The sequence below is a fragment of the Hetaerina americana genome, unplaced genomic scaffold, assembly GCF_022747635.1.
Source record: "Hetaerina americana unplaced genomic scaffold, ioHetAmer1.1.p SCAF_2, whole genome shotgun sequence".
NCBI classification, from domain to species: Eukaryota; Metazoa; Arthropoda; class Insecta; order Odonata; family Calopterygidae; genus Hetaerina; species Hetaerina americana.
In genome coordinates, this window is record NW_027286763.1 from 64,387,998 (window position 1) to 64,411,306 (window position 23,309).

At 34.9% G+C, this 23,309-nt stretch overlaps 1 protein-coding gene across 1 annotated transcript in view; it reads left to right on the forward strand.

Moving 5' to 3' along the window:
- Positions 1–2,028: 2,028 nt before the first annotated feature.
- LOC139687728 (BOS complex subunit NOMO1) overlaps positions 2,029–23,309 on the forward strand; it is a 33,011-nt gene continuing 11,730 nt past the window's right edge. Inside the window, exons 1-9 of the mRNA XM_071584994.1 lie at positions 2,029–2,331; positions 2,661–2,760; positions 2,838–2,966; positions 4,630–4,880; positions 8,718–8,982; positions 9,454–9,619; positions 12,382–12,679; positions 18,236–18,887; positions 21,687–21,956. Coding sequence (XP_071441095.1) covers positions 2,180–2,331; positions 2,661–2,760; positions 2,838–2,966; positions 4,630–4,880; positions 8,718–8,982; positions 9,454–9,619; positions 12,382–12,679; positions 18,236–18,887; positions 21,687–21,956 — 2,283 coding nt within the window. The 5' untranslated portion in view covers positions 2,029–2,179. The remainder of the gene's footprint in view (positions 2,332–2,660; positions 2,761–2,837; positions 2,967–4,629; positions 4,881–8,717; positions 8,983–9,453; positions 9,620–12,381; positions 12,680–18,235; positions 18,888–21,686; positions 21,957–23,309) is intronic.

Below are 23,309 nucleotides of genomic sequence, written 5' to 3' on the forward strand. Positions count from 1 at the left end.
CTCAAATACTTCCTGAATTGGATGTAGACTCAGTTCATGAATTAGTTCCCATTATATGCAGTTTAAAATTCAAAAGAAATAGAGCAGGTAAGATAGTGCCAAAGGGAAATCTGGAAGGTTTAATTAGAGTAAAAAGGAAGGAATATGAAGAAAAACTTCATAGATACCTAAATAAGGCCATTAGAAAGGTGGGTGGAACTTAAATACAGGCTAGAGAGAGCGGCAAAAGGAAATGATAGGAATGATAAAGAATAAGACATCAGTGTCAGGATACAGAATAAGAAGCATGAACGTCAGGAGATATGTTTAAGAGGATAGAAGAAAGAAGAAAATGGAATAATGTAGGCACAGTAATGGGGAGAAGGATGCACAGAGAACCAAACAGTACACCAGGCAAGATACTAATAGAGACAAAATGAGACAAAAAAATGTGGTGAAAAGACCAGTGCAATTATATGGAGAGATTGCTGATACAAGGAAAAGTCGAAGTGGTCTTTTAGAATGTAAGAAAAGGCTAATAAAATCTATCTATTTATGTTTTCAAAGCTCCAGTATTCAATTAATGGGATCTCTTCTCTTAAATAGCCTTTGTTCTGATAAAATTTACAAATAGATAGTTTTAGAGAAGTATGCACATGGCTGTGTATGCAAAGTCTATGATACTAATATAATACTGGAACTTAATGAATCATATAATAATATATATATATATATATATATATATATATATATATATATATATATATATATATATATATAACCATAAACACAGTAATCAACCCGAAGGTCGGTTTAGTAGTTGATGGTAGAGTTCACCCAGTACTAAGCCCTATACGGCGTGTGAAAATTCACACATCAGGGTAGGGGGGCCAGTTCCTTTCCTTGTGCCAGTTATGGTTTCCCAGGAAGACCTGGTGCCCAAAAAATCACTTTAGCTTGGGTGGAGCTGCAGGTGCCCAGAGTGCCTTGCCCGGGACCCTCCGGTCAGCAGTCCAACGTTCTACCCACTGGACTACCACGACCCATATATATATATATATATATATATATATATATATATATATATATATATATATATTTAACGATTGTACGGAAAAACTCACACGAGCGGCACAATAATGGGCTGACACAATATAACACAAATAGAAAAGAATAGACACATTTAAAAGAACACTCACACAGTAAATTGTTCGAGCTTTCGGCCCTCTCAGAGGCCTTCTTCAAGAGAGACTCTCTTGAAGAAGGCCTCTGAGAAGAGACTCTCTTGAAGAAGGCCTCTGAGAGGGCCGAAAGCTCGAACAATTTACTGTGTGAGTGTTCTTTTAAATGTGTCTATTCTTTTCTATTTGTGTTATATTGTGTCAGCCCATTATATATATATATATATATATATATATATATATATATATATATATATATATATATATATATATATATATATATATATATAACAATATTTTATAACAATTTATTTATAATTTCATAAGTGGGTTTATATCAATATCCTAGTATTCAAATATTCAAATTCCATTCCTATATTCAAATTCAATAATATTCAAATTTTAAGTCTATCAAACTATTTTCCTCTGCAACCCAAAACATCCCCTTGACAGTCTATCTGTTTCTCCGTCAATCGCTACGTTGCAATCCGTAGCTGAATTCTAAATTTTCGAACACCAGCGTCCCAGAAATATCAAATATCACACTTAAAAGAATGCGCCATTGTTTCCACTCCTAAATCCATGGTCTACGCTCAAATCTATTTCGTATTTGATCTCCTATGTAATTCACATTTCTCTCAAAATGTTTGAAGCTGAAAATGTTTACAAGATATAGACCCCTAACTAATTCTTTGAAAATTAGATAAATAATAGGATTTTGGCCGAAGTTCGACCCTAATTCTATTCGTGAAATGAAAACTGGCAATTATTTCACTATTTTATCGTTTATCCGACCCGCTACTGAGTAGCAATGGGCGTGTAAAAATATCGTTCTTCAAATGTCAAACCGGGGTTCGTGGAGTGGGAAGCTCATCCTTCTGGAAATGTAACGTGATCCAATTAGTAAAATTCTGTAAATGGAAAATTCCACGTTCGTTCAATGAATACCTGTCTCTTACGTTCCTTGGAAGCAACTTATTGATACTGGCATCCGCTGCGCTTAATTCAGTGGGTGTAAAATGTATTCTTTGTTTTTAATCCAATTACTCGGTGTCTTGCAAATTCATCGAGTGGCAGGCAGCACGTATGGAAATTCTGACGACATATTAGGTTGCGGCGGTTTCTTAAAAAGTGACATCGACTTGAATTTTTCAAGAGTAGAAGTGAAGTTGTGAGTACCCTATTGTATCTCAGGTTATGAACTTAGGTATAGTAAATAATTAAAAATGGCTCTATTTGGAGCAGTAGCAGTTTTTGATATTGAAGTGAAATAACGTATTTTACCCACAGTTAAATTAAGTTTAGAAAATTAACATTTATATCTGAAAGTATAAATCGCCGCTCTTCGCAGTCACTCTTAATTTGTTTACAACATGACACTAACCGTTACCCAATTCGTTTGACAATTTTTTAATTATCTCTTGGTGTTCTATTTAACAATGTTAGTCAGTATTTTAATGTTCCTCAAAGCAAGTGATTCAATTTATATTTATGTTACAGATATACTAAGCAGGGAAGCCTTAAATATCAGTCTGATTGTGCCCCAAACAATGGTTACTATTTTTTACCTTTATATGATACTGGGGAGTATATACTGAAGGTAGGTACCGTGATAGTTTTATAGAAATAGGCTTTGGGATATAAACATTTAGTTCAAAGTATGTCTGGTTTTATTAGATTGAACCTCCTGTTGGATGGAGCTTTGAGCCGAGGGAAGTGGAGCTTACTGTCGATGGCAAAAATGACCCTTGTAGCCAGGCTCAGGATATCAACTTCATTTTTAAGGGGTTTGCCGTCATTGGAAAGGTATGTGTGGAATTTCTATGATTTTTTCTATTTTCAAAATAATTTTTCATAACCAAAACATAAAAATGTATTGATCCTAGATGTCTCAAGGTCCTTGTTCTAGGAGTCGGCTTAATGTCAAATTCATCTAGAATCCATTTGGTTTAGTCTAATTTTTTTCAGACCCGTTGGTTACACCTTGACACAAATGTTCCATCCTATACCAGTTTATATCCTTACCCATCCCCCTTCAGTTTTTATGTAGTCTTCGACTTGATTGTTGAAGTTGAGTTAGGTAAACCATATTTTAAATCATATCAGTGTATATAATATGATATTAGAAATTCAAAGAGATTGTGTATTGAGAAATGATTCCAATTGCTGATACAAGATTGACATTCACAACATCGGCTAATAAATGCTGTTTTTTGCGTAACTGAGGTGCATCTCATCTCTTTAACCAAGAATCTATCATTATACCAGTGTCTTCTCTCCTTGCATAATTCCTTGTTTCAATGTAATTGGTGCCTACTTGTAAAACTTGTTCGTGCACCTAAGATTTTTCCAAATGGAGAGTTTCTTTTGTGTATAGCCTTACCTGCAACAACATTACTGAGTTAATATCCTTATACAGTGGTACAGATTATGCTAGGTTTGTAGTTGCCATAGTAATTAGTTTTTTTATGTACTGGTGACACCTCATTGTTTTACTAATTTTGTGACTTTATCTTATTTATCGCACAATGACAGCCATTGGTGAGATCCTCAAAGATAGAATTTTTCTATAAAACTAATTGTAATCAAAGGATTTTTGGAAACAGTAATGTAATTCATCATCATTTATTTTCCATTATTAAAATAGAAAGAAAGACTCGTACTTTTCCACAGATTTTATTATACGGTACAACGTGTTTCACCGACTTGCGGCATCATCAGGTACCTGATGTACCTGATGATGCCGCAAGTCGGTGAAACGCGTTGTACCGTATAATAAAATCTGTGGAAAAGTAAGAGTTTCTTTCTATTTTAATAATGGATATTAATTAATTCCACGAAGTGAAGCCTGAAACAATAGAATATCATTTATTTTGACTGCATTCAGCAGATCACATCAATTAATAACTGTTGAGCAATTACCTGCTGAAAAAAAACTATGAGAACACACCAATAAGTTATCAACCACCATTTTAGCTATCACAAAAAGCAATATTTTGTGATTTATTTGTTAATTGCATTTGTAGAATTGTATTTGGCACCAAGAATTGAATGATTAAATGTCTGCCAAGAAAATTCTAACAGTTGTATCATGTTGTATGTACACTTTTTACCACTGAGTATGAGCATTATCAACCAAGGCATGTTAAGTTGCCCTTGATAGTGATGCATCTGTCAGACCCTCCATGGAATGTGAATTCCATAGAATCACTAATTGTTACATGATTGATCATTAAACATTTTTCTGTGTTTACAAATAATTTTTTCTTAAATTTTGGGTACAGAAAGTTATCAATGTGTCATCGTTAACTTTATGTATTTCTGTAAAATTTTTGCTTCTATTAATTGGCATCAGTCCAGTTATTACCTCTATTCTCCAATGGAGTGCTAATTTTTTTAGAGCAAATAAAAGTGTTGTTTTTGTTTTGTTTCAATTCCAACAAAATTTAAGTTATTTTGTTGTCATTAGGTCGGAAGTGAAGGAGCCGTTACTGGAGGTGGTCCCGCTGGTGTTAGAGTTGCCTTAATGACATCAGATGGGAGTTCTGTACTCCAGGAGAAAGAGACAGAACCTGGTGGTGGCTTTCTCTTTTCTCCAGTGGCTCCAGGAAATTACCTCCTCTCAGCTTCACATCCGAAGTGGGTACTTTCTCGCTCCCGTGCTCCAGTTTCAGTCATTGGTGATAATGGTGACAGTGGGACCTCATTAGCTGTGGCAGGGTGAGTAATTTCATGTGGTGTTTCATGTTGAGCAAAATCAAAATATGAGACTGCAATGGTGGCATTGTTTTCTTTTAATAGACACATATTTCTGGTCAGCTCATTCCAAATTGAAGGAGACTGTTTTCACCAAAAGCTTATTGGAAAGAGTTAAAATTCAATGAATTTAAGAGTTTAGATTTGATAAATCCCTAAAAACTGGAATTTTCCCAAGCCCTCTTAAATCAGCAAAAATTGTGCCAATATGCAAATGCAAAGGTTGCAAAATGGCAATGAATTCTTATAGACCAATAACCGTGTTGAGCCTGTTGGGGAAAATATTTGAAATAGTTTTCTATCATCGTCTAGTATCATATCTTGAAACATGCAACCAATTATCCTCATCTCAACATGGATTTAGAAAAAAAAGCCCACTACAACAGCCACATATCACATGGTGAATCAAATACTCGAAGGATTGAATAATAGAACTGAAACTTTAGGATTATTATTTGATTTCATTAAAGCTTTTGACTTTGTCTATCATTATTTACTCTTGTATAAACTGAAATGCTTTGGTATAAGAGGCACATCCTACAAATGGATTGAATCATATCTAAGTGAATGGCATCAGCATGTGGAGCTCTTAAGAAATAGCTCCAACTTTGTTTCTCCTGGCAGAGAAGTAACACTGGGTGTTCTCCAGGTTTCTGTACTTGGTCCTATTTTATTTTTAATCTATATCAATGATCTACCAGATAAGCTTAATTTCATGAAGGGAATAGAGCCATTACTGTATGCTGATGATACAAATATTATTGTGTCCGCCTCCTCAGTGGACAGTTTGACATAGAGAGCAGCTGAAGTAACTCAGATTTTCAATGAATGGTGTCTTCTTAACTTCCTAAAACCCAATTTAAATAAGTCCAGCTTGATCATTTCACTAATGAAAACAATGTTTCAACTGCAATCTCAGTAGATGTAGAAGGTGTCAGCATTCCCCAAAATTCTAAAACCTAGGAGTTATCCTCCATTGAAAAATGTCTTGGGAGGAGCAAATTTTCAAATTACGTAGAAAGTTAAGGTCACTATGTATCCTCATTAGAAATATTAGATATTCTCTAAATTTAGGGGTCCTTCTATCCATTTACTACAGTGAATTTTATTCTCGTGTTACTTTTAGTATCCCCTTCTGGGGTTATTCTGCCTTTGTGGGCATAATCTTCAAAATCCAAAAGAGGATTATATGTATTATAAGCAATACTCCTTGTGATACACCATGTAAACCTCTCTTCAAAGACTTGGTTTATTACCAGTACCTTGCATATATATATATATTTAATGTCATCTTGCATGCAAAGGGTAATATTTCTCCACTTCTTTCTAAATGTAGATTGCTGATGCTTCATACTGATGATTTCTGAATGCTTCATAGGTGTGCTTACTCTGCCAGCTTTTAACTGTTTGTGGTGGTGGTTAGAGATGCACAATATTATAAAAATGCTCCCTCAAAACTCAGAATCAAGGTTGCGATTAAATACTTATGCAGTGGAACTTCGTACAAGCATAATTTGTTCTGTGGCCTTTCTCATTAAGTGAAATACTCGTCTTGTGAAACATTTTTTTTGCATATAAATTAATGTAAAATACAATAGTGTATTCCATGCCAAACAAATAAAGTATGTACTATGTTTATTCAAAGAAAATTATGCCTACATTGTTCAGGATAGTGGATCATCTTTCCTTCTATTGTGGAATGAAGCAACCAGGAATGCGAACTTGATTTGTAAAAACAAAAGAGAATCTAATTAAAAAGTTTATTATCTATGATACATACCCAATTCCTTTTTACTAGAAAACTGTCTAGAGACTTCTGTTTTTGCCAATGCTCCAAAATTTTGTAAAAATGCTACTCAGAGTAATCATTAAATAAATGTGTGGTGCACATAGTTACGGCATAATTAGGGTGATGCTTCATAAGCATGGTATGATGCAACAGTTTCCTGTGACCTCCACATCACAGTTAGCCTGCTGATTTGGACTAAAAACATCTTGGAGGCTCATGAAATTTCTGAATGTTGAATAAGCAGGGGTTTCATTTTCAAATTGCTGGCTGAATTTGTGCGAAATATCAGCGTAAGATGACCTTTCATTGACTTGTGGCTGACAATGCGTTCTCTTTTACTGTTATTTATACAGATATAAGTTTGTTTTGGTAACTTCCAGAAGAAACCTGTCTCATCATAGTTAGTTGGGGCCTGTAACCCTCTGAATCTACGAGCTCCTTGAAGTCACTGATGTAATTCTCTGCTGCCTATTCTCTTAAACTTCTTGAACCTTGCATGGTTCCCCTTAAATACTTAACTGTTGATGATCCTAAAATCTTCTTATCAAGGTCGACAAAAATCACTTTTACCTTCTCACAAATGATATTCTTGTTGATATTGTCATATTGCAATTGCTTTTCATGATTCCATATGAGAAGCAACCTTTAGATTCGTTGAGAATACTTAATCTTTTTGTAGATATTCTTGTCACGCTTTGAAGTAATTATCTTCTCAATCTTGTTCTGGAAGAAAATGCTGTTGACTGATGCTGCTAATTGATGTTGACTAATTGTATATGTGTGCTAGATCAGCCATGCTTACACCTCATTCTCACTTTTCATTGATTTTACTTTTCATTTCTATTGTTATTTTTATTCTATTATGGCTGTCTTCTTTTGAATTTTTTCTTCAGGAACATTTTTTAAACTGCATAAAATATTATTAATTTTGCACACAAAAAATCATTAATGATACGTCTGAACACAAGTGAGGGAAAACGTTTGATCAAGAGTGGCCCTAGCATGCTAGTGGAATGAGTTCTAAACACATACTGAAGTGGCAGGTGCGCAATCATTCCGGGAATGCCCCTCTCTTAACCACTTCTTATGCAAAAAGTCACTTGTTTAGTTTTTCCACTGTACCCATTGGAGTGGTGATTCAACAGTTGTTGGTTGAGTCTCTCTGCTCTGGGGTTGGGAAGATCCTCCAGAAATTGAGTGATCATCATTCGGTTGATCATTTGGAATCCATGAACAAGGTTTTTCATGCTGATATATGATGTGAGAATCATATATTATTAAGAGAAATAAATTGTCGAGTACACAGTATGAAGATGCAGTAATGCAATGCAAAAATTAAATTAGTTAAGTTTCAAAGGAATTTATTTTCCTTATGATTGTAAAAACAATAGATACTAGTTGAATCCTGCACCATTTGTCTGAGATTTGTTTTAATGGACAAAACAAGGAATCGTGAAAAATCAGTCCAAATCAGAAAGTAATCAGGCGGCGCAGGAAAATTGGATAACTGAGAAGTCCAAAATTATGAAGTTAAACTCATAAGGAGGAACATGTCTTCTGCAGTATGATAGTGCAGGATTCAGAATGCAGGAAAGTCTTGGTGGTATGCAATTGTTAATTAGTCCAACCAGGCTTGTGGAGTTGAGCTTATCCTAGACTAGGTTGTCAAATATAAAATGGTTGCTATTTTGTTATATATAATGGCAAGAGATTAAATTTTTCACAAAGGTGCAGATAGCTGCCATTGTCTTCGTCAATTTTTTCCCTGAAACACGCTCAGTTAGTGAATCTTTTTTGAACCTTCTCAAGTGAAGCAGCTTTTGTTGAATGATAGAGATTCTATATCACTCTAACATGCTCAAGAAAGGAGTATGCCTTCATATTTAATGCCTTAGTGATAATTGACACTGTATCTGCTGAAGTGATTCCTTCTTATATTTATTCCTATGTGCAATGTTTAATTTATTCTTAATGTGTGCATGACAGAAGTTTATGATAATTTCAATCACTAGGTACGAAGTGAAAGGCCGTGTACTCGCTGGAGGTGAACCTGTGGCAAGTGTTGGACTGACAATGCTCCATCTTGCCCCATCTGCAGAACCTCCGTCTACTGCCATCGCTGATGAGAATGGTATATTCATTTTTTCTACTGTGGCTCCTGGCCGACACCGAATTGTTCCTCAGCGTGGTGAGGATGACATTCGATTAGATGTAGTGCCTGCTGCCATGGAAATAGAAGTCGGCCATGGAGATTATGCCCTTTCTTCAGCTTTTGAAGTAAGTCAATGTGAATTTCACCAATCAAATATTTCTTTCATTATGTTTACATTTAGCCCTGAGATGTATTCCAAGCTACTTGGATCCATTATTTAAGACATGGTTATTATGAATAACTAGAAATAATATTGATTGAACAATATTTATATAGCATTGGAAATGGAACATTGTTATTCGAATGTATGTAATTGCCCACTTGCAGAATCTCATTTTACATACCCATGTTTAGTGAATCACATTTAAACATTATATTCATTTAAAATAAATCCTTGAACAATAGAAAATTATAAATATTATTTCAATTGACTTTCCTGTTGTAGACACATTTCTCTTAAAAATTTGTGTATTCTCTAGAAGACTTATTGAACTAAAATTTACCAGTGGTATGTCTAAAAATGTTGACTTCTTATATAGTCACTGTAGGCATATTAAGTGTGGCAAATTATTGAATTAGTCGATCATTTTTTAAAGGTGAAAGGCTTTGGGGTGAATGGTCGACTGTTATCAGCCCCAGATGTTGGAGTTGGTGGAGTTCTTATTTATGTTGATGGAAAGAAAGCATCTGTAACTGATTCAGGAGGACATTACAGGCTTGAAGATGTTCAAGCTGGTCAAAGAAGACTCACATTCCAGTCATGTTTGTATATTCCAAATGTTTATATATTTCTTAGTATTAATAATGAAGCTATTACCTATAAAGTGCTGTACTAGGGTGCGTTTATAGTTCAAGGTATTGTGTAATAGGTTTCCTGTGTGTATTGGTAATCTTTCTTGATCATTTTAATCAAGAAAATGTCTATTTCCTACATGTAGTAATCATTAGCCTATAGAAAATAGAAAGTAATAGCTTGAAACAAAATGTAAACTAATTTATTATGTGCTTGTAATTGAGCGGTGCTATACTGGCTGTTAGGTACATACTTTGTATGTTTTCCATTAATTTAATTTACTTTAATTTGGCCTACTTCTGATTATGTTTTCAAGTGATTCTTGAGTGATCCAAGATTATATTGGATTTGCGATACTGTAAAAACTTGAATTTGAGGAATGGAACTAACAAAAGATTTTGTTTCCTAGTTCTGTAATGTAGGGGTCAGTAAATGGTGAAATCGTACTAAGTATTTGAAATAAGGAAATTTAGACATGCTGAGTAGCTTCCCACATGATGTGGTGGAAGTCAAACATAGTGAAAACTGATATCACTAACTATTATCAAGTGGAAAAGTGCTACGATCAGTTTTCATTACATTCAGTTTTCATTTAGACATGCATTGAGTATGTCAGTGGTATGCAGCAAATCAATACATTTAATAACTTTTACTGAACTTTCATTTATGCTGTAAAGGAAATGGATAGCATCATTCTTGAAACCAATCAAGTAGCCTTATATCCTTGATGACACAATTATCTATTGTGTTCTTTGGCTTTCAAGTATTGGGGATTGATCTAATAAAACATCCTTCCGTACCCATTTCATCTCTGATTATGTGAATATCTTGTACCACAGCTGTTGAAATCAGATGTTCCACGTTGTATGGTTAATTTATATAAAGGAGCTAACTGCATTAGTTGTTGTTGCATATCTAGTTCACATTTCCTCAATGTGAGTAAACAGTTAATCATGCCTAATCTTGAAATCCATAATCCAGGAACACACTATCTTGGCAGGTTTGCAAAAATGATTTGCTTCCTAACCTGCATTATGTGGATTTTTACGTTTAAAGTCAGAGATCAGTTGACTCTAAATGTATTTCTTGAGAATAATTATTTATATTTCTTGTTTAATGTATAACTTAAAGATATAATCCAATTAAAATGGGAATAGTTTAATATCAAGAACTTACCCTAACATCATAGTAAATTATTACTTTTGGTTTTTGACCCTCTGCTTGAAAATTAAATCATATGTTTGTTTCACATCCTTGTGAAATCGCATCTTGAATGGTGTGTATATTTTTTCAAGCTAATCTGCAGCCACTAAATGTGGCGATTTTTATTATAATTAACTGCTGTATCTCAGCTTATGAAATAAAAGTAGCAGAAGTAATTAACCGAGGAGTGAAGCATCAGAATAATAATTATCGACTGCGGAAGTAGTAGTGATAAAAATGTATGTCAGTACATCAATGAAATATCTGCGTGAAAATTACTGTAGTGTGATAAACCATTATGACATTTGAAAGCACAAGGAAAAAAATAAGTTATATGCTAAAAGCAAGACAAAAAAAGAGATGGCCAGAAGTAAGGCCATAAAAGAAGGGCCAAACAATAGTATAGATTATGTGCTTATGTACTAGTTTCTATTTTATACATGTATTGAGGATAATTGGTCCAATTATAATGGAGCGGGTGGAACTTTTTCGTTCCAAAATTAACTTTAAATTTAAAAATAAATGGATTTTAAAATTATTTAGGATTAAATTAAGATTAAAATTAAACCAGTTTATGTGATTACATACCTTTGAATTAAAAAAGAGAAGTTGCTAGTCCTTTACCTTTTAGTTGCTTGATGGTGTAGGAGCTTGATTTAACATGCTTAACTGCAGCACATATCCTATGCTTCGTACTGATAAATATTTCTATGGGGATTTTTTCAATTCCAATCTTCAAAGATCATGGAATATTGGGTCTATTCAATTGTCTAATTGTTATCTCATTCAAAGTCCAATGTAAATGCCGAAGTGCTGTTTTTGGACTAATGCAAAATAAATAAATAAATGCCATTCACGAAATAATTATCAATCCAATGTGGAGAAATATTTTATTTATTAAATAATAATAATATTTATTGATCCCAGGGTTTAGCATGGTAAAATATAGGACAAGTCAGAGAACAAACAATCAGATGTTTCAGTGTCCCGAATACTCCAGAAACTTTTCCACACTATAATAGCATTTATCTATTAGAAAATACTTGAGATATTTCTTAAATGTATCCCTAGAAGGAGCAGATTTTATGCCTGGTGGCAGATAGTTGAAAGTTTTGATGGTCACATGAAGGGGCCTTTTAAGATGAAGTTAATTTGATTTTGAGAGCTTTAATGAGTTACTCAAATTTTAGGCTTCTTTTATATTAGTTAGTGCACAAATATAATTTAATTATCAAAGAATACCCCAAAAGGTTAGCAGGTGTATGTAAATGTTAACCAAAATCCATAAAATGCAAATTAAAATTAAAATAGAGGCTAGCATAGTAAATATACTTAAGCATTTGGTGAGATAATCAATGCATTGAGCATTTAAGGACTCCAAATGTAATGAATATCAATAGCTTCTGAGTCAAATATTCAAAAGAATATGTGTTGATTTCATGTTGGTTAGGATGTATTGGGACGTAAATATTATATTTTTTAAATATTTATTTCACAGCTAAAACTTGCTTAATTTTTTTTATTTCAGCTGACTATCATTTTCCAAGTTTCGTAGCCAGAATAGCTCCTGACTCACCACGTCTGCCAATTGTTTATGCTGATAAATTCAGGATGTGTGGTCGAATATCTGGTGATGGACTGCCTTCAGGAACTTCTGCTTCTATGCGCAGGATTATTTTAGATAAAACAGCTGAAAATGGAAAGTGGGAACTAAGTGGAGAATTGGTATCAGGATCAGATGGTCGATTCTGTAGATTTCTGGCCCCAGGTTCTTACAGAGCACGTGCAGTTTCTACAGAAGAGGAGCAGATGACTTTTGGATTGAGGTTAGTCAAATTTTATTGATTTTATTTCTTAAGCAATGTCAGAAACTTTAAATTATTGCTTCCAGCTATAAATTTTATTATTCAGTATGTGACCACCTGGGTGGGAGTCGGAAAAGATACTACATCTTTGGGCCAAATAAAAAATCCTGTCATCTTATCTATAAATAAATTATCAATGTTACTGAAGGTCTTCACGCCCTTAGAGATTATACTTTCAAAGTATTTTTCATTAATGAGTGTTAGCATATTGAAAGAACACACAAATTTACAAAAATATATAGCACATATCAAAAACTTTACTATTGATTGCTTAAGTGACTAAGTTTTAGTTGAATATCTAAGGTAAATCTACATTACATACAAGCATGTAATGGCATATCGGAAATATGAACTTGCATAATGAATAGACATAACTTACGCAATTGACCCTTTAATATTAATTATTTCAACAACCATGTTTAGTTTGAGAAGTTAGGTTTAATTATTACTCATAAATTTATTTTTAAACAAAATTCCATAATTTGATTAGTTTCTGATGTTGGCACTTATTAAAAACATGTACAATATAATCAGTGCCTCACTGTTTTTAACCCCCAATGGACTACAATCTTGATGTAGTGGAAGGGCTTGGATATTCTGATAACCCCTAGAGCTGTGCTGGCAGGAGCATTGGTTATTGCTTCTGGTAGGGTTATCCATGCCAGATATGCCAAAGAGTATGAGCCAGATGAAAGGTAGTCTCAGCATCTGTTTCTCAGTGAGGTGCCTGCAAAGGTATCTGACCCCAGTGAGGTGGCCATTTGAGTGATAGTGTCTTGTTAAAAACACTGTTGATAAAAGCAATGGGAAACACCTCAATTAATTGTCCCATGGAACAATTATGGACAGATCAGAGTTGAGGAATCGTCAAGGTGCCATTGCAAAAGGTCTTTTCAAGCAGACACATGACTCTACTCTTGGTTGTCTGTCAAGACCTTCAGGACGAGTTTAGTGCAGATCTGTTGTGTTGCCAAATTTTCAGTGATAAAGGTGTGCACTGCCACCTTATCAATGCTGTTACGATTTGTGATCATGTGCACATTTAACCGATGGTCTGAAATCAGCACTCCACACATACGTCAGGAAAAAATTGTTACCAATACTTTTTATACTAACCTTGTGTATGCCACCAAACACTCATAGGGAGGAAGAAGTTGAAAGGCTATGCAATCAATCGAAGGAAATAATTATGAATGTTCCTGAAAGGAAACATTCGATAATGATGGTGGATTGAAATTCAGCAGTAGGCAAAAGGAGAGGTTTCAGTGAGATAGGGGAATATGGTTTAGGAACAAGGAATGGCCATGGGAGAATGCAATTGAGTACTGCGGCAGACTGGGCTTAATCATAATGAATTCTTGATTTAAAAACATTATTATCCCAGCTGTACGTTTCTCAGGTGTGAGTGGTGGATGTAGAGTTGGGATGGGCAATGTTACATAGGAATAGGGGGGTAAGACGGGTGTCCAATGTCACCATTGCTTTTCAATGTATGTATATCTAGAGGAAATGGTCAAAGAGGCATGGGAAGAACTGGAGGTAGGAATGAAAGTCTGTGGGGAACTTATAAAATCAGTTAGGCTTGCTGATTATCAAGCTGAAGGTGGCCACTCAGCCTAGGATTGGAAAAAGTTGCCGAGTGCTTTGGATGGGTATGGGATGAGAATAAGTGTGAACAATACAAAGTTTATATGGTTTTTGAGCAAGAGAGATGTCAAGTTAATTATTAAAATAGGAGTTCCTGAACTAGAGCGGGTGGAACGGTTTACTTATTTTTTGGGCAAAAATTTTCGAAGTAGTAGTAGGGACATAATAAGTTGAATTATGTCAGGGAAAGAAGCGTTTGCAAGGAGAAGTGATGGCATGGACATTGAGTAAGGATGTTCAGAAAAGGCTTTTTAAAATTTTGTTGTGGAGCATGGTTAAATATAGCCTCAAAACATTGTAGTTGAAGCAAGATGATATACATAGATTGCAGGCTTTTGGAATATGAGTTTGGAGATGGATAGAAAAGGTGAAAAGGACTAAAAATAAAACAAGTGCTGGGTATGGTGGGGGAGGAGAGGGGATTGTTGGGAGAAAACCAAAGGAGGCAGGAGAGATAGATACAGAGGGTTTTAATTGGTAATGGGATGTTGAAGACTTGTCATAGAGGGGGGAACCTTAGACAAGCGAGGAATGGGTAGGAATAGGACAGCCTTATAGAATGGAATCAAGGCCACTCAAGGTGGGAGGAAGTATGCAGAATTGAAGAAGAGTTTATTGAAGTGTTAGATGTCAAATTGTATTTTGTTGGGAGAGGCAAAGAAATGTATAGTTTACTTCTGTATAGTCTGTGTCTACCCTAAACTCCCACGAACAGTTGAATAACAATAACTGTTCATTATTTTGTTAGGATAAGAGTTCAAGGTATGTGAGGCTGAAACTATGAAGGAGTTATTGGCAATCTTGGGGAATTGAGAGAGCAAGGTTGAGATTAGCAGGTGCAGTTGCACAGGTCATTTTTTAACATGAACGTTTCTATTAGATTTGGTAGGCAGTCTGTGGATATGATTTCAAAAACTGTGGCCATAAAGAATTATAGCTGATGCCATTTGAAAATTTATTATAATATTGGTTCCAGCAACTTGAACCCTGCATCTCAAAGCTGCCAGCCAATCTATAAGTACTCTGAAAACAGGCTTTAATTGCATATCTAATGTTCCTCATCGCTTATTGTGTAATGCAGGAAAGTAACAAAGGCTGCTCCATTAATGACCATCGGCAGACTGTATATGCGAATTGCGAGGACTTGTCAGCTGGCCTGAAGAAATGTTTTGAAATAGGTGAGCCAGGGCTTATTCATTAATAAGAATTTTTTATTCTTTGAGGACCCTTTTGGTGCCATTGTTTTGTTTGTTTGGCTATGGTGAGTACTTATTATGACACCCAATCATTTTAAAGATGTAAAAAATTGCTTATGTTTTCTGCTTTATGACTCTTCTTCAAATAATGCAACTTCAATGACTGTACCATGGAGAGAAAGGAAAATCTTGGTTCCAGTGCTAGGATAACCTTCTGCAAACCTTTTTTTATCATTGTTAATGGCTCCATATCTAAACAAGTCATTCCTGTGATCCTATAATTAGAATAAATTACTAGTGGTCCTGCAGGATGAATTTTCTTAGTTAATCAAATGGGATGAAGATGATTGAGAAGATTAGGGATTTCGAAACAATGAATGGTATCTGATTACTATGTATAATATATTTTAAACAGCTGATAATACTGGAGAGTGTAGACTACGACTGGTAGAGAAACTTGTTGACGCTCGATACCACTGGAAATTAAAGCTTGTTATGGACCTGTTTTAATTTTTAATAGATGAGGCTTAGAGGATTTACTGAGGTTTTTCTTCAGAAGGCTTTCTTAGTCGTGGGTCAGTCCTACGTGTTTTCTGATTACTGCGCTGGTTTGGTTCTTGGTTTTGATGGTTTTGGTGACTGGATAAACATCTAGCTAATGAGAATTCTGTTATTTTGTGAAATCTTGGTTACAGGAAAATAATTTTTTACCTTATTAGAATTGATACTCAAGAGTTTATGGGAAGTTTCATGCTATCACAAAGTTTTAAATATAAACCTAATATTTTTTTAAAATTTCAAATGTTAAATTTATAGATACCAATGTACTAAATGGTAAATTTTTCATGATATTTTTTATAAAAATGTTAACTGCTTATTTTCATTTTAAATTAGATTATCATACAAATAACATTTTTGTATTATTTCTTGGAAATCGAAACAAATATATGATAAGTAGTTTCTAAGGTTTTTAGCTAAATAAAATAATGCTTTGAGTTAGTACATACACTGAAAAGTTTTTGAAAGGGAAACTCTTCTTGAAAGTTTTTTTGTAGCTTGATAAACTAAAATGAATGAGTTTTGATGATTGTGCATTCCACCAAATTCCATTTTTGAAATCAGAGTTGTTATTAAAAAAATTAGGAATTATGTGTCATTTAATGTGACAAAATTTATGCGTGTACTAAGTGATATTTTTTATGTAATGAAACCTGCATCCATTATAGATGATCGTTTTAATATATCATTTCTTTACACCATAAGAATCTACTAATATAAACCTGTTGCAAGTTGCAAGAAAACTGTTGCAAGCAGGATCAGTGTTAAAATAGCTGTTTTAATTGAACCATCTTAGGATCTTACAAACAATGAACAATTGTAGACCATATGTCTGCACAACAAATTCAATTTTTGACATTGTGAAACATGTACTCCTAACTCTCAATTATATATGAAGAAAGGGAAATAGTTATCCTGGATAATGAAAATTCCAGTTAATCCGATGACCTCCCAAGGCAGTAGAATTTTCCTGGTGGGCTTCTGGAGATAGGAATGCTTATCAAATAAAGTGCCCGCTAAATTATGAAATGGCAATCTCTTGCAGTGCAACAAACTTTTCAAAGTTTAAAAATCATTTGCCTTGACCGGGATTAGAACCTGGATCCCTCGATACTCGGCCAAGTGCTTTAGCCACTTAAGTTGCTGAGGCAACCTCTGGCAATCCAAAATTTTGGGGCCTTTAAAGCACATTACACATGGGCAGAGGTGCATTAGCTGATGACTCCGTTGGAAGTTATCGTTCCAACTTCTCCCACAGATTGTTTGAATTTGGTGATCCCTTTGTTGGCCTATACTGAAGGAGAAGGTTTTCTAATAATATGGTATGTGGGTTTATTGGGTTCTTACGATAGGAACTTTACAACTCGTACATTTTTAGTCATCTTTAAGTTTTAAAACTCTAAAAACATCGTAAAGACTGTAAAAGTTAGTGGTATCATGGAACTTCTCATAGACTTAACAGATACTTTCCAACAGGGAATCCATTTTTTAAGCCTACAAGTTGATTTAAAAGGCCACTGAAAATTCTTTAAAAAAATATTATATAATTTTCCAATTTCTATACTTTGTAATGTGTGCAGGTAACAAGTTCTGCAACATCTTCTTTGAAATAATGACTCAATCCATGCTAATTACAGGGGCTAGTGAAATTTCTAATAGCTTTGTAAAATGTCCCCAAGGTGATAAATTTTGTGAAGATGATCAAACTTTTGGTTACTATGGCAACTGTTAATAGCTCAACACGTTTTCATTCATTGGAAGTGGAAACAAGGACCTAACGTGGACTCGAACCAAAAGAAGTATAACCCGCCCATCACTAGCTTTGAGGGTAATATTGTGAATGGTAGCAGGCAAGTTTTTACAGTTTCAAAATCTGCTTTCTATTGTTCATTATGAATACAGTATTTGAAACCGCATCAATTTGCCTGCAACCATTCAAAACATTGACCCTAAAGCTAGTGATTGGATGGTTACCCTTCTTTTGGTTCCAGTCTCTGTTTGATCCTTGGTTTTGGTTAAAGTCCAATTACACCTACATGTAACAAACTAGTTGTCATTGAACTTCATTCCTATGCAGTTTTTAATTACTTTCATTGACTAATCATTTATATTCCAGGTTCACCCCTGATCCTGCCTCATTTGAGGTTGTGGACAGACCCGTTCCCCATGGTCCTTCATTCTCTCGTGTGCGATGTGCTCTCTCTGGCCGTCTTTTCTGCCTCCCTCCAACTCCGTGCCCTGATATCCTAATATCTCTAGCACCTGTTCATAGGCAGTTATCCCCTAGGGAGATGCCTCCTCCTGTTCTGTCTAGGCGTGGGACCTACACTTTTGAAGGACTTGCTCCTGGGGAGTATGAGGTGGTTGTTGGCCTAGGGGGTAACAGATGCTGGGAGAAAGATCTCCACGTTGTAAAGCTGGACTCTGCAAAGACGTGGGCTCCTCCTTTCCGGCAAACTGGATATTCTGCATCCATTATTTCGTCTCATGCCACAGAGGTCACTTTTACTCCACATAGTGGGATGTCACAGGGGTTGGTTAAAGTTCCTGCGGGGACGTCAAGGCTATGCCTTCCGGGTCCTGGGCCATATGATTTAGAGCCTGTAGGAACCAGTTGTCATGGTTTTGAGCCAACTCATGTTCGTTGGGAGGCAGGAATGACAGTTAACCTCAGAGCTACATCTCACACAGTGGGGGGAATTATTTTGTCTTCAGATGCAGTGGATGATCTCTTTGTGGACATAGATCCACCAACAGCAGATGGAAAGGTAACTGTAGAAGTTTATATTCTTGCACAATTTATTTTTCATCAAATTTATAAGAAGGTTATTTTAAAATTATATTTTGGATATTATGTATTTACTGCTATATTATTATGACTTTTTATATAATTGAATCAACTATCAAAGTTCTATTAAAATTTAGTTTATTAATTAAACAGATGCTTAGTAATAATTTGATGGCAGATTTTGATCCACAACTGCTTAAATTCTGATAATGTAAATATAGAGACGTCTCCAACAATTTGACCGACACTATGAACTCGAACGAATCTGAAACGGAACAGAAAAGCTCTCTCTACATGCAATGTTTGTAGTGGATTTGATGAGGACTTATTGCATCAGTGCTCTGGTAAGAGATCTGTAGTGCAGATGCACGTCTGTTGTTGTTCCCATGTAGTGATTTGTGAAGATGGAAAAAATTAAGATTTGAGCAGCGATTAAATACTTCCTCAAGAAAGGTGCCACTACCCTAGAAATTATTGCAGAAGTGCATAAAATGGTCATGGAGGATCACTGGCTGAAAGTGCAAGAAATAGCTCAAGCTGCAGCGATGTCATTGGAACGCGCATATCACATTTTAACTTTGGAATTGGACATGAGAAAATTATCTGCAAGATGGGTGCTGCAACTCTTGACGCAAGGTCGCAAATGCATCAGAATGAAAATTTCCAAACAATTTTTGACCCATTTTAAGAGTAACCAACTAGATTTTCTGCGTCAGTTTGTGATCACAGATGAAACTTTGGTTCACTAATATACCCCAGAGACAAAACAGCATTGAAAGAAGTGGAAACATATTGATTCACTACTGCCAAAGGAGGCAAAGGCAATACAGTCGACCAGGAAGGTGATGGCTTCATTTTTCTGGGATGGGAAAGGAATTCTGCTGATAGATTATCTGCCCACTGGTTAGACAATTATTAGACAATACTACACTAATTTCCTGGACCAACTAGAGCAAAGGATGCATGAAAAAAGGCCAGGGTTAGCAAGGAAGAAAGTAACCTTTCATCAAGATAATGCTTACAGGTATGTCGTTGCCATGGCAAAAATACGTGAGCTAAGATATGAACTGTTGCCACACCCACCTTATTCGCCTGATTTGGCTCTATCAGATGTCCATCTCTTCCCCAAGCTCAAAATTTTCTTGGTGGATGGAGATTCTCTTCAAACAACGAACTAACAGCCGAAGGAGACTGGTATTTTGCAGGCCTGAAGGAATATAATTTTTGAAATGGGATCAAAGTATTGGAATATTGCTGGACCAAGTGTATTAGTGTACATTAACCCCTCAGCGCAGTTCTCAGTACGTGATACGTCGCAGTCGTTAGACCTTATCCACGGATTGACGATCAACGTACTCCACTCCCTCAGTTTTGAATTTTTTTCTGCGTGCCATCAAATTAAAAAAATATATATGGTAGCCCCAGGCCTCTCAGATAATGAGTCTTTCTAATCATTCTGTTTCGGCTACATGAAAAGGCACTATACTCTATAGTGCAAGTTCAAGTGAGGAAGATTGGTCAAGAGACACTTTGTTGAAAAGATACGGCCGACTGGGAAGAAGTTCAGGCCTGAAAGAAGATGTCAGGTGTGCTCCGCACGAGCTAAAAGGAGGGATACAGTGTACTGATGCCCTGAATGCAATGCAGGCCTATATTTAGAGGATTGTTTGAAATTATATCACACAAAACTGAACTTTTAGAATAGAGGTTCTAAATTTAAAGGCGGATAAAGAAGTGAAAATATAATATATTACGTGCGTAAAATTTTTACTAAATAAAATAAACAATTTAACATGGTAAATTTTTTTTTAATTTTTAGAATTAATATTTAAAAAGGTATAAATTATTTTCATCAATGCTGCGACAGAAAGTGAGTTTAGAAAAATTAAATACTGTGAGTGGGGCCCAAGCATTTAAATGCCTATACTGGCTTGAGAGGTTATGATATAAAAAAGTTTCACTGAGGAAAGTCGTTCATTTGTATTCCATTCTGGGAGCTTTTCTAATCACCCTCGTATAACAGGGTTGTTTGTGTATACCAGGAATACTACAGCACAAAATCTACAAAAATTATTTTTTCCAAAATATAATGGTGATATTAGGAGAATTGGAGTATGTATGATACTTATAGAATTTTAAATATTAGACTTACTGGACATACCTTCAGCTATAGCTATCATAAATACTATCAGGCAATGTACATAGTTTCTACTGCTATGTAAGGGGTATATTTTGTTTTCAGTGATTTAACTCATTCAAATTATGCGTTAAAACATGGCATAAATATAACTGTAGAATCGCATGGATGAATATTGCTTTTTGAGTAAAATATAGAATTGTAGTGTGCATGCCCAATGTCTGTAATGAAAAAGTATTATTTCTTCGAATATGCAAAGTTCTCCCTTAATTATCAGCAAACTTAGAGGGTGAAGAGGACGGTGAATCTTGGTCAGAATTGTTGAGGGATAATTGTATTAAAAGTCATGTATTTTTACCTTGGCAGCTGATTTCTCAATATCTCAAATGTGTCCTGTGATCAATGCATAGTTATACGCCAAAAACTATTTTTTACGAAATACCATAAATAGTACGTATTCTTTGACAAAACAAAATTCTCCCTCAATTTTCATAAAAATCTTGGAGGTAAAGCATCAAATGGTGGTCAGAAGTGTTAGGAATGACCTGTTATTCCTACCATTTGGTCTTGCATATGTATTAAACTCATGTATTTTTTTTAACTTTGCAACTAATGATTTCATTAATTATACTAATATTACAGACACGAGTGGGGCCATTGGTTCCTTCTCGAGAAAAAGTCCCTATGGGGACTGAACGCTACCGGTATGTATTCAACATGAGAGCTTATGAGGGAAAAGTTGTGACAGTGCGACCATGGGCCAGAGAATTGCTGTTTGAGCCAGCAACACAAGCAATAGAAGTGGGCTCTGATTGCCGAACTGGAGCAGTCACATTCCAAGCACGCAAGGGTATCGTTCTTTCAGGAGGTACATCTCCTCCTGTTGTTGGAGTGATCATCACAATACTTCAGGTATTTATTTTATTCCAAAAGAATTTTATGGTAAAGGAAACGTGAAGCACCCTTTTGCTCTTAGAATAATGCTTCTATGATCTGTTGTTATTGGTCTTTGTTTAGCCAGAAAGTGTAAATTACTGTACTGTTAGTATATGACATAATACTTAGTTTTGTGGTATCAAAGTATTGGTATAAAAGGCTAAGAAAACTTGTTTTTTATTGTTCTAATACTTGTTTTCATCATGGAAATATTATTTAAAATATACTGTTTAGATTGGTGGATATTTATTGTACAGGATGTTTTGCATTTGGCCATTAGCTCATTTTATTAAATTCATGAAATTCTTCTTAATACCAGTCTGAACCTTCATCCATTGAAAATTTCATCCGTGAACCTTGAGCTAATTCCATCATGCCTTCAGAATGAAATTGTCTAAAACCAATCAGTGTATAAATGCTAATTTTTTGTAAACCTATGTGCCAATCCAAGTTGATAGCTAAAGCTTTTTTTACTATTTCAGCAGAGTGGCACTTGACTGTGGAAAGTATTCTTAAAAGTAAATGTCATCCTAGCTCAAAAATCCCCTTGAGCCATTTTGAAAGGATGGCAGAGTATAAAAATGATGCCATGTTTTGATCGATACCTACTCATAAAATATGAGAAGTGTACTTTTTGAGTTAATTTTGTGAATGATAATAATTGTGAATAATTAAGACGGGACTGAAATGTTTCAACTTCTAAGTGTAAAAATCTAATGCCTTGACTGTATTACGAATTATTGTTTACACTTTGTCATTGATGCATTTTAATTCTCATTGGTAAATGACTCTATTAAAACTACTGCCATGGTGTCTTCCGCAGTTCTTTGAAGTTTGAAAATGGAACTGCTGACCTTGTCTTTTGAGCATTTGTTTTTGTAATACTTGAGATAAACATTTATGGATGAAAGTGCTCTCTTGTTGTTTAGCAAAGAAAAAATAAAAATGCTAGTGTGGTAGTTAATGGTTTACTCTTGAATGAATATGGATATAATTTTAATTTTTCTGTAGAAATGCAGGATTGTAAATTTTCTTTGTACGTGTAAAAAGTTTTTTTATTTTGTGCTTGGAAACTTAAAAGTCATATATTTTTTCTCTATTCAGTTTTGAAATGATTAGGTTTTCTGTAAATATTACAAAAGCAGTAAGAATAGTGGTAGTTCGTTAGTTGCTATCTGAAACCAGAAATTTGAAAAAAAACTCTCACCTTTGGGAAAATTTTCACCCATCTTCAAAGTTTGGCACTTGAAAAAGTAGTGCGCTATTAATTGTGATATTAATTTTATAAGATTTCACTTTCATGGAAGTAGCTCAGAAGAGTTCTCTTGT